The sequence below is a fragment of the Chaetura pelagica genome, unplaced genomic scaffold (assembly GCF_000747805.2).
Source record: "Chaetura pelagica isolate M959 unplaced genomic scaffold, ChaPel_1.0 scaffold121, whole genome shotgun sequence".
Classification (NCBI taxonomy): Eukaryota; Metazoa; Chordata; class Aves; order Apodiformes; family Apodidae; genus Chaetura; species Chaetura pelagica.
Window position 1 is genome coordinate 1,440,560 of NW_009954546.1, and position 12,837 is coordinate 1,453,396.

At 41.8% G+C, this 12,837-nt stretch overlaps 1 protein-coding gene across 1 annotated transcript in view; it reads right to left on the reverse strand.

Moving 5' to 3' along the window:
- Positions 1 to 12,837, reverse strand: part of SETBP1 (SET binding protein 1) — a 271,244-nt gene that overhangs the window by 224,645 nt on the left and 33,762 nt on the right. Inside the window, exon 2 of the mRNA XM_010005038.1 lies at positions 9,288 to 9,367. Coding sequence (XP_010003340.1) covers positions 9,288 to 9,367 — 80 coding nt within the window. The remainder of the gene's footprint in view (positions 1 to 9,287; positions 9,368 to 12,837) is intronic.

Consider the following 12,837-nt stretch of genomic DNA (forward strand, 5'->3'; position numbering starts at 1 on the left):
GCTAGCATCTACTTGTCATCCTGTCTACATGGATAATTGGGCAGCCTCAGGACTCTTACCCAGGTCTTGGCCTGTAACAACTACAGACAACATAAGTACCTATATCCAAATGGAAACTTTTGTACCACTTCATCACATTTCCCCATGCCTACAATGTGACAAGGTAAAACACCAAGCAGTCCAGGGCATATTGAGAAGGACATAGGGTCAGGAAAGTTAATTTTATCATCTTTTCTGACCCTAGCTTCAGGGTAGGGTAATCATATTTCCCACTCAACTGCAAAATATTTTGAGCTCTTTTTAAAGGGCTTGACATCAACTACCAAAATAGTAATGATGGGCCTTTTTGGTGGAACAAAACACAAAGCCTCATCCCTCATAGATTTTCCCTGTTTGCTCAGTCTCAGTGCCATGCAGGTAGTCACCCATCCCAAAATGGAGTGAAATAACTATGCTGTCAAATAATTTATATCCTTGAGGAGATAACACTAAGAAGAAAAACTACAGTGAAATAACTTGGCTGAGTTTTTAGAACAGCTCAGCACTGGAGAATGACAGCTGATTTGCTGGCCACCTACACCAATAGTCAGCTGCTAGACTAATCCTGCAGCCCTCCAAAACAGAACTTCACTACATGAGGAAGAGAGTGAGGTTTCCTGTGGCTTTTCACTTTCCGTATTTTTTCTCAACAAAAGAAAACCTATTAATATTAAATCATTCCTGCATGTAAGATGCAGTTGCTAAAATGGTTTTGCACTTAACAGCGACCAGTTGTAGACTAAACTGATGGCACTTAAAACATGCCCATAAGCCATAGCAGAATGATCCCATTACCGCAGTGCCTTAGTGATGTTGTGTTAGTTAAGGTTATGTTGTCTGGTTTTGAGGGTTTATAACACAGCTGTGAATATATTCTCCAGGCTGGAACCAGTTGCAAAAGGGATTAAGTTCTGCAGCAAATCATATGGCTTTTTCTTTTACTTTTTTTTCTCCCTTACATTAGATCTGATTTTTGTCTGGTTCCTTTCAAGATACAACATAAAAAAAGGAATAAAACACCCCTGTTAGGATGCTAGCAGGAGCCATGCTACTTTTCAAACTGGTTAACCTACCTCAGGCAAGGCCTACACCATGGTAACACCCAAGTACTTCCCAGTCTTTAACTTCTTCTTTAGGAAGGATATCCATGCTACTTTCTCTGCTTTAAAAAATGAGATGAGGTCTTGCAGGAATGAAATCACACATCTGGTTGTGCAGGAACCTGTGTCAGACTGAAGGATTGAACCCGTATCTCTGAAGGCTAAGATGACTCCTCAGGCACAGAACTACTTCTTCTTCCACCTTCTATAAGAACTTCACAACTACAGATTGAATTATTTCTCCCCTGCACAAGGGGTGGTGTTTTTGTTGTTGTTGTTGTTTTTGTTTTGGTTTGCGTTGGTTTTTGTTTGTTTGTTTGTTTGTTTTTTCTTCCAGAAAGACCACTTTGATTACAGTTTTATTTGACACAGCTTTATGAGTGTTTTACTGAAGATAATGTTTATAAAACTGCTTTGGATCAATATAGGGAAACTTTAAATTTCAGGTACATGTGTATCTCAGGTTGTTGCTGTCTCTCACCAAACCAGACTTGTATGCATGAACAGGAAACTCACAACGTGGGATATAAGGAAGAGTAAAAGTTGTAAGGAATGAAAGACTGTTTAGAGGGAGCAATGCAAAAATGTTGATATCAGCATGGTCAACCCAACAGCAGAACAGGCTCCCATGAGAAAATCAGAGTCATTGCCTGAGCCGCCAGAAAATTCAGCTGAATACATTTACCATGATCAACCAGTGTCATGACTGAGTATTCAATGAATGCAGAACAACCATATTGGGTACAATTCTACACAGATGACCTGCTGAGATTCAAGACTTGATTTTCATCATCTTGACACTGATTCTGGCATAGTGTAAGTAAAAGAAGGCTGCAGACTGCCACCGTTCTGCTTGGGTAGCAATTTGAACCCCTGCTGAGTTGGCGTGAAGTACTTCACAAAGTTGCAAGCACAACACTTTAACCAATGAGTGGGTCCTTCTCTCCATCTGCCATCTGCCATCTTTCCTTTCTCCTCACAGCTCTCAGCAGCTCTGAGCAGGCCACTGAGTTTGCACAAACCTCAGAGTAGATGTGATCTGGATCCATGTGACACCTGTCACCTAAAAGGTGGCTGACTGATACTGACTCTGCAATGGTGTCTTCACACGTTGGCATTTGATGTGGGAAAATGGGAACAAGACAGAGTGGGAAAGGCAGCAAATGCAGCCAAAATGACTGAACGTGATGGGGAAAGATGGCCCTTGCTATATCATAAATAGATATGTCTAAATCTTCATCTATGCCTTTTCCTTATTCACCTGCATGTTGTCCCTGCCCTGCCGGTGTCTCCTCACAGCGGGTAAGCTGCTAATGTGGAGAGTATGGGATGACTTGAAGAATCTCAGCAGTGCACCTTTTCTGTTCCAACTCCTTTCCTCTCTGCCCATGTAGAGAGGTAAGTGAAAACAATGAAACAGTTATTAATGCTCCTTGGGATTGCAGAGCCTGAAATTACATGAGAAAGCATTTTCTTCAGCAGCTTTAGTTCTCTTTTAGCATGCTGCTGCGTGTTTGCCTTTGAGGAGTATAAATGACCCTTTCAAATCCAGGATTTGAGGTTGATGATGACAATTGATAACACTAATTTTTTCATGTGTGAAGCACTTTTCATTCAGAGGGCTCTCAAATTTCCTTTCAAACCTGTACAGCTTCCCTTCATCCACCACTGAAATGAACCTACCTCCGAGGTGGAACAAAGGACCCATCAATGCAAGGTGGCACCCCACAGCAATTTAGGGCAAGAAGTGAAGAATAATTTGTCCCACTGAAGGCACAGGGTCAAGTAAAGTTGGCAGAACACACTTCCCGAATGAGAGTCTGGACAAAATATCATTGCCAGGACTCGCATGTTCCAGCTCAGGAGGAAAAGTGACATGGGATCATCACTCACTACTAAAGGTCAGAACCCTAAATTTTACATCTCAAACAAGGGCAGAACACCATGTTAGAGCATGCATTCAGAATGGCTTCAAAAGAAAAAAAAAAAAGGAAAAAAAAAAAGAAAAAAGACAATTTGCTGACTGCAATTTCTGAAGCCTTTCCTGCAAAGAAAGAAAAAAAGAAAAAGAACCACGAGTTTTTTGGTCCCCACCTTCCTGTAGAAAGGCCCTATTGAACTTCAGTCTACACTGTGCTACACTTTACAGGAAGCCCAACCTATTTTTAAATGAATATGAGCTGTAAGAGGAGACTACAAGGTAGGAAACTCTTGAAGTGAGTACAAGACTATTCATAAAATAAGTGAGAAAGGGAAATAGGTGATTATAAAAGGTCATTAGAAATGTCAGCTCACCAATGGCATTGTATGAAGGGAGGTGTAACTCTGCTGCAACACAAACCTACTACAGCTGAACTTGTAAAGCACATCCATAACCTCCATCTTTTTTGTTCGGAGTCTTACATTTAGGAAGTTTCTTTCATAACATCATTCCTTCCAAAACTCACATAAATCCAAAGAACGGGAACTTAGCCACCCAACTTCCATTTCACAACTGCTTCTGTACCACACAATGGATTAATAAAACAAAACAAAAAAAAAAACCCAAACTTTACCAGCCACCAGGAACACAAATGCTTAACACTAGATTTAGCAATTACCAAAGCAAAATTGCTGCATGAAGATCCAGAAAAAAAGGCAGCTGGTAAGTCTCTCATTCAAATACCTATTGTCCCCAGTCAGATCCCAATGAGAAGAGAATTACAGCTTATAAAAAGAAGTTTTCTGAGATTAAATTTTCTACAGCATTTTGGTTTACCAAGTAGAACTATTTTCCCCCTCTGGCAACACCTGCAGCAAGAAAATGGGGGTGGTTGAATGGAAAAGCACAGGTGGCCCATCTTGCTGAGACCAACACTAATGTTATGAGGTGGGGGGGAACACTATGATCTGGCAACAGGAACATGATTCAAAAGTATTACATGAGTGACTACTGTGGAAAGTAAAAGATTAATAATTGGGATAAGCCTAAGGGCAAAGCTGTGAGGTTTCTTTTTTTTAATAAGTAACAGTGCCAAAAGGGTTGTGTTCATTGGAGGTGCTATATAACAGCTTGAGATCTCAAACGCCTGGGTGATCTAGGACAGTTTCCTATAGCCCTGTGCTTCTTGTATGATCGTCTAGCCTGCTTCATTCAACAAACAGAATATTTTTCAGGATGTTTTACTGCCCAAGCAACTCAGACATTTAACAGCCTCTCTCTTTGTGTTTTACTTCTTGTTTTAGCTCTTTATAACCCATGCAGAATCCAACGATTTTTCAAGTAGAGATTCAAACTGACATTAAACTCAAAGCAGGAGGTGGTGGACAGCATACTTTCATTTCCTCAGTTCTCTCCTCCTGCTTTCTTTCACTCATGTATTACCAAGTTAGCCAATGCTTTTATTTATTTTTATTATTGTTATTTCTTTTAGTGGAGAGAAACATTAACTGTGGGAGTGTGATCCAGACTTGCTCAGATGGAGTGTGGGAGCCTTTGCACTCCCTCATTTTGTGCTTCAGTGCCTTTTTAGCTGACAAGTTGAAGAATGCAAGGAAGAGCCCATGAAGAGAGGGCAGATTCTCTGAAACCTGGTCTCAGCTCTCTGCTACACCCTTATCAGATATTGCTGTGCTGGCTGCCAAAGGTACTTTGCTCTGACACAGCTCGGGCCAGGCCAGTCAGCTATTTGAAGAAGTGGGTTTATTTATGTACTTTTTACGCTCCTTCCCTCCCCTCCAAACTCCCCCTGTTTTTTTAAGACGGGAAATTACCAGTAGCCCTGAGCACGTAAAATTTGACAGCGGTTTACCAGATAATTTGTATTGCACCCTTTGTCTTTGCTGGTACTTTTATTCTTCAATAAACTCCTTCAACCATTAAACAATGTTGCTCCCACAACACCACTGGCAGACATCAAAAGAGTATAGCAGGTTTGCTCCAAGTTTCTACTGCTACCCTCCAGGTATTGAAGAGGTAGATGGAGACAAAAGACATTTTTATTTCCTCTAGTCCTTTCTGCATCTTCAAGAAAAACATTTGAAAAAGTAATTAGGGTGGGTTTTAGGGGGTGAGGGTCGAGGCTGGGGATGACAGGGAGTTCAGAAGATTAGTTTCAATCCAGTATTTAGCTCATTGTGCTTCTGCTGAAATAATGAGAGATTATTTCATCCCCAACACTGAATGCAATCTTTGGAAAGAGGCAAACTCTCAGGAGCCTTCAGAGGAAAGGAGGACACTCAGATGAGGCTGCAGAAGCCCACAGGGGAAGCTGCCTATTTTGTTTCTGGAACGTGGACCATGTGCATCTATTTTTAATTTTGAACCAAGTTCCTCTCTCTCCTGTCAGAAGTCCTGAGCCCTTTGCTGGTGCAATGAGAGCAGTGTCCCAGCCATCCCCTAATAGCTATTACTTCTTAATAAAGAGCAGCACTTAGGCAACGGATGAGGTTACTGTCGGAGGGGTCATGATTAATAATGATTAATCTGATCCTTGCCAACATTAACTGGATCCCCCATTCACTAAATAATTACTCTGCAGCATGGATATAGTTTCCAGAGGAGGCATACATTTGTCATATTAAAACCAAAAACAGACATTCAGAAGGACAGGAGCATCCAACTTCTCAGTAACACTTGAGCTCACAAAGAGACACCAGAAAAGTTAAACAAAGAGAAAAAATAAAAAAAAAAAATCAAAGGGTAAGAGGAGTTAAACATTGATGAGCTGCCTACCTTTTGGGAGAAGCAGCGGAAAACAAATTAAACTAAACACTGAGAAGGCAGAGCTGCATATGCTGAAAATATGGAGCCCTCTGCTACTTCTGGTTCTCAACTTCATGCATACCTGTAATAGGCAAATTACTTGTCCACTCACAAAATTTCCTCCCATTTTTAAATGACATTTTTCTTTCCTCAGAAAGTACACAAATGAAATCACTCCCTGGGAACCATCTTTCCTGCTTTATCTTAATATACTACTTAACACAATAAAGTCCTAGTCCAGGATTGCCATTCTCATGAAGCAATGCACCTCAAATAATAAGCAACAGTATAATAATTTATGGGGAGGCATAAATTCCTGGGAAACTAATAACGACTCTTAAGAGCATATTATGAACCTTACAATTAGAGAAGGACATTTGTGGTCCAGAGACTTGGTTCTGGGCCTTGGAACAGGGATTCCTCTCAGTCATCCTGCTTCATTGACCCAAAGCTTCATCAAGACCATCCATGACTCTAGTTCTTCAGTACACTCAGCTGTATTCCAGGTTTTCAAAGCTTTTGTAGGCTTTTGTGGTCAATATAAAACTCTCACATCTTCCATTGCACTGCTTAGCCTTCTGCTTCATCTTGTAGATTGTCATTTGGACTGAGAGGCCACACAACACAGACCACCAGTCCCTCTCCTGCTCTACTGCAAATCCAACATGTGGGTTGGGTTCCTCGTGACTGTTGTGAAACCCCAGCCCCATGAGAAGCTGTTTGGACTTGTGCCCCCGACAGTGACTGGGCCAGGATTTACACACTGTTGACTTGTATCATGGAAAATACTGTTCAGGTAAGTGCTTTTGGACGACGAACTCAGGGAAGCAGCTCTCAGGTCAAGGACATTAAGGTGCCTTCTCTTCCAGAAGCATGCTGAAGAAATGCCAGTAAATGAAACCCTCAGCAAAGGGGTAAAGGCTTGGTTCAGCTGGGGATTTTCACTGGTGGGGCAGTGTCTCTAGGACCTTTTAAAAGTTTTCCAAATGTCATGAAAGAATGAAAAAAATATAATCTTTGCAAAGCTTCACCTTTCACAAAAATGTGAACCAGATGAAAAGAAGCTAGTTAGTCCCAAAGCTTTAAACAGTTAATGGTGTAAAACTCACATACCTATTTATTTGTACATTCATAAAAATAAAAATTAGGTTGTATTTTCACACCACTCTACAGAGGTATCATGGGAAAACACAAAGCAAGACTGAAAGAAAAAGCCCCAAGAACAACAAGGAAGATAAATCTTTACATTCTGACACAGGGCACAAGAGGAGAGGGTAAAGCTCAGCAAATAAAAATAAATCCAGTGCAACGTTTTTCCCCTTTGCGAAGTGAAACAAGCTGTCCCTAAAATAATGCTTCCTTAGTTTTCTGGCAATTAGTATCCTGAAGGATTAGCCTACAATCGTCAGCAAGTGTTTGCCTTTCCCAGCCGATGTCACCATACAAGTCTGTATTTATCTACAAGGCCCAGGGGATCATTTATAAGCTGAGCTGAGGTCTTGCATTCACAGACAAACGCTCCATGCTGCCACCCACTCTCCTGTACTAGTTTCCTCCCTATCCACCTCCTGTTCCCTGAAATACTGGCAGGACCTGACAGAGACACAACAAATGATCTTTACAGCCTCTGGAGCAAGCACTTTCCCAATAGTTACTGAGCAAAAAAGTGTTACTGAGACAGCCAACATATCAGTAGACATAAAAAAAATAGATTTCAGAAAGTAATTGAATGTAAAGAGTAATTTATCACTGTCCTAGAAAACATTAAAGAGAATGGGTTTGGTTTTTTCCCCTCAAAAAACTGGTGTCTAGTCTATAATAAAGTATTGCCATCAATGATTTTAGGTCCAACACTCAGGGTTTGTTAAGAGATGGTGTTTTGTAAAACCTCTATGCTCTCAAGATATTACCATTTGATTTTTAATTTCTACTACAATCACTCTGAACCTGTTTTAGTCCTGCTGTAAATCAAGATATCCAGAATCCATCAAAATACAAAAGAGTAAAACTGGTAAAAGTGTTTCATTTCTAAATTAATTTTCTTCTGGTGTGTTAGAACATCAACATGAGAAAATTAAGATTGTATTTGAGAGAATGGGAAGCTACTCTTTAAACAAAAGTTATACAAATCTTGATCTTGATGGTGAACTGATAGTATGGCTCGTGACAATGAATTTGTTATTTTTTAAATACTAATTTTAAAAAAACAAGAAACAGAACCAATGAAAGACTCAATACTACAAAGCATTTATAATTGTGACCAGCATTCTCACAACAGAGCACACCACAGGATAGACAGATCTGTTCTCTGATCTTCTCAGACATTAGCAAAACAAGGCTCAGAGACATCATTATTAATTAGGGTTGATAAGCATGCATGCTGAAAATGAAAAACATTTTGCCTCCTGAGAATTCATCTCTCTTCCCATCAATAAATTATTTGGAGTTCCTGGAGCTTTGTGGACACTTTCTGAATCTGCTTCAGGTCTACACCTGGTGACAGGTTGTTCACACGATAGATTAGAAAGCAAAGTTATTGGATATTTGAGATCAACTGTTCACTACTATTTTTAACATTGGATGACCCAATATTTAAAACTGCTGAAATTTAATTTTGTTTTAACTTCAGAGTGAATTATCTCTGGATTCAAATTCCTCTTTCATTACAAAGCTAGAAGGTGATACCAACTGAAAAATTAAACAGGGAATAAACTCTGCATGAGTGCAAAGCAGTAGGAGGTAGGAAGACACCTCCAGATGGCTGTTGTTCAGAGCACATTCCACCTCACTTGGAATTACTGAACCCCACAAGTGGTCTCACTGACATCAATTTGCCCAGTTTTAGAATAAGGGGCCATTCATTCCAAGTAATGAATATTGAAACTTGGTCACCAGCTTTCTGTTTGTGAACAAGCTTTTACATGTCCATCATGAGGAATCTCAGTAAAGAATGTTCTTGTGATGGTGTCACTTTGGAACAAAAGCATGCAACGAATGGCACGTTTCTCTGTAACTATCACCCATCCAGGCAGCTACAGTATGAGACCAAAGGTTGCATGCATTTAGCCAGCAAGAAAGTGCAATATCCTTTAAGAAAGGCATTGCCTGGAGTGGATTTTTATAAAGAAACAGAATTCATGAATAAATCAACCAGACAGGAGTAAGTCAGGCTAGGGCATTACCAGCTCCTCGTGCAATGAATCCCTGATCTTGCTTCAGGGTTTTTTTTGCAAATAGCAAACACAACAACATCAATGTTGTATCATTGCTAGACATGTCGAAGACTCTGATTGTGTCCAGGAACCCCAATATGCAACAGCATATTCAAATCAAATCAAGATTCAAATCAATCAGATGTTAACACATTCTTTAGTTTCCTTCAGTTAAGGTACATATTGACTGACCTGATCTGAGTCTTTCACTTGTGCATTTTTCCCTTTTCTGCAACCACAACTCATGAGCACAAGAGAAACATCAGCACAATCTGATTCACCAAAGAACAGGGGCTTGTATTTATGACCAGAAGCAAGGAAACAAAGGGCATTAGAGAAGCCTGTGGACTCTTCCTGCATTTCTTGAAGATACTCTTCAACAAGGGGAACCTCCCAAGATGCCAAGGAGACTTCCCCAAAGGCTAAACCTTTCAGCATCACGGATGCCACAGAGGGACACAAGGAAAGCAAGGTGTGTAGAAAAACACAGTGGAAATACTGACAAGCCAAGAGAAAATGAAACAGGTGATTTTAACCTGATGTTTTCATACATGTACGTGATCAGGAAGCACACAGACAGCACATGTCTACCACACTCAGGGAGTACAATTCTCAGACTGGAGTGACTCGAGGTAAAGCTCTTGCACCAGCATTTCTGTTCACCAGTATCTAGTTAGTGCTTACTAGTGTAGCTAGATTTGGTGAAATAAAACCTACAGGTGTGACACCCACATTTGGGCAAATGGTCCATATAACCACTGGCAAGTCCTTGCCAGGAATTCACGAGCCTGCCCTCACCCAACACTGCAGTCTCCTGGAGCAGACCCTGCAGTGTTGTAACACTGGGGCCAACAGAGATTTCCACAGAAACATGTTCTCCTCTCAATCTTTTTGCCTAAAGTCAACAGTCTGGGAAATATACTGAGCTTAAACACCACCTTTTCACTGACAACCCATCAGGTTGACTGAGCATGATCTGATCAGCAAGGTCCGTCACATTACACTGATTCTTTACTGGGGAACATTGAACCGCTTTGGTTCTTCACCAAGGGGGATTTGGATCTTACTAGACCTGGACATCATGGCAGAAAGGGGTTGGGAGACCAGGTTTGATCAAAATGCTCCTTGAGCTCAAATGGTAACACAGCCAGTTGAGTTCCCACAGACTCATCACAATTACTCGCTTTCCAACAGACGCACACACACACAAAGCCTTTGCCTTTTTTTCACACTTTTGCTGTCAACAGCTGAAAAAGAAACACTTTGAGCATCTACTGGGCTAGAAAGGGAGAATCTGCTCATGTGCAGCCATGAAGAGTCATGAAATTTCAGCTGGATGTCTTTATATGGAAAAGGAAACTTCAACATTAAAGCAGTTAGTGAGTTTAGCCAAGTGGAAGCTCTCTGCCCTAATTGATGAGGAAGGGAAAGGGCACGATTAAAAGGAATTGCAGCCATTGCTCAATGTCAGGACACAGCAGAGAGATGACCCTTGGTGACAGGAATTGCAAACACTCAGATAAACTTCTGGTCACCTAGGGTGAGTCTGCAATCTGCCAGGTGTGGTGAGGTCTCTTACTTGGTGACCCCAGCATCTCACAAGTCCCAGCAAGGTCACATAATATACAAAATTTATCTTTTCTCCTCCTTATAAAATAGGGGGGGAAAGACACTGGAAAGGCTGTACCTACACCTGATACCTAACCAAAATATCCAATGTTTGGGCTGTTGATTGCAACCTGTCAAACTTCAAGGTTTTCAAAGAACTGTTTGCAACTCACATCCTATCACTGTGATTCCCATCTATCAAAGGTATTATGCTCTTGCCTCATTACTACAGTCTTTCAGAAATTAGTCTGCAATGTCTTAAATTTGAAAACCATTCCCCAGAAAGAAGTGATTAAGCTAAATTTAAAGCAATTGCATTAGGTTATTATGTCAAGAGACAGCAATCTGAGGCACAGGGAGAGACTTGCCTGTCTAACCAAAGGGTACTTCCTTGACATCCCAGAGTGTGTGAGACAAGTTAGAGATACAAAAGGACCTAGGGGAGTCCCACACATTTCCTAGCAGGCAGCTGATGGACAGCCAGGATACTTTAGGGTGCCTATAATAGCAACACACACCTGTGTTTAGGGAACTTCATCCATACATAACTTGTTGATGTTCAACTTGCCCCAGTATCCACTGTAAAGTCATTATGTTGAAAAAGATACTCCAGCCCTTTTTACACCACCAAACATGGAAAACCTCCCGTTTTTAGACCTTCTTCTCTGGCTTTTCAGGATACGCTGACATGCAGCCTGAGCTCATGGCAAACCATGGCTATGTTCTCCCATCTGGCTAAAAGTATCACCAGCTTTATTTAACAGACAGAATTGCCCACAATCACTCTGAAAATCCAGAACAAAGGGGGAACAGAAACACAAACTTGACAGTTTCCCTGACAGTACAAGAATGCATGGGCTTTTTAATTCCCTAAAAAGGCAAATGGAAGCAAAACACTGAATCATTCCATCTCCTTTTCCAACTGCAGATATATCTCTCCTGAAGGGCATCACCTGAATTAATGGAATCATGGAATAGTTCAGGTTGACAGTGACCTTAAATATCATCTAGTCCCAACACCCCTGCCATGGGCAGGGACACCTCCCACCAGCCCAGGCTGCTCCAAGCCCCATCCAGCCTGCCCTTCAACACTGCCAGGGATGGGGCAGCCACGGCTTCCCTGGGCAACCTGGGCCAGGGTCTCACCACCCTCACAGGAAAGAATACCTTTCTAATAGCCAATCTAAATCTTCTTTCAGCTTGAAACCATTCCTCTCTTGTCCTATCACTCAATGCCCTTGTAAAAAGCCCTTACCCAGATTTTCTATAGCACCTCAAGACATTGGAAGGCTACTAGGTGGTCTCCCTAGAGCCTTCTCTTCTCCAGGCTAAACTCCAGCTCTTTCAGTGTGTCTTCACAGGAAAGGTGTTCCAGCCCCCTGATCATCTGTATGGCCCTCCTCTGGACTTGGTCCAGAAACTGCTTGTCTTTCTTGTGTTGGGGGCTCCAGAACTGGACCCAGCACTAGAGGTGGTGTCTCACTAGAGCGGAGCAGAGGGGAAGACTCCTCTCCCTGGCCCCGCTGGCCACGCTGCTGGGGATGCAGCCCAGGACATGGCTTGTTTCTGGGCTGCCAGTGCATGTTGGTGGCTCATGTCAAGCTTCTCATCAACCATCACTCCCAAGTCCTTTTCCTCAGGGATATTCTCAATCCATTTTCCAACCAGTCTGCATTTGCACTTGGGAGGGCTCTGAACCAGGTGCAGGACCTCGCACACGGCCTTGTTGAACTTTATGAGGTTTGCACAAGCCCACCCTTCCAGTCTTGCCAAGGTCCCTCTGGATGGCCTCACTTCCCTCCAGCATGTCAACAACACCACACAGCTTGGTGCTGTCAGGAAACTTGATGAGGGTGCACTCAATCCCACTGTCCATGTTACCAACAAAGATGTTGAATAGAACTGGTTGGAACCAGAACTAGCTACTAATTAGCTACTACCTCCACCTTTTTTCTAGGAAAGCCTATTATCAGCAAATCACAGAATGTTAGGGCTTGGATGGGACTCGAAAGATCATCTAGTCCAACACCCTCTGCCAGAGCAGGATCCCCTAGAGGAGTTGTTTAACTGGGGGATAGGTGTCTAACATTAGGCAGCTAAGTTGAAAGGAAGAAAAAAAAAAAAAAAAAAAAAA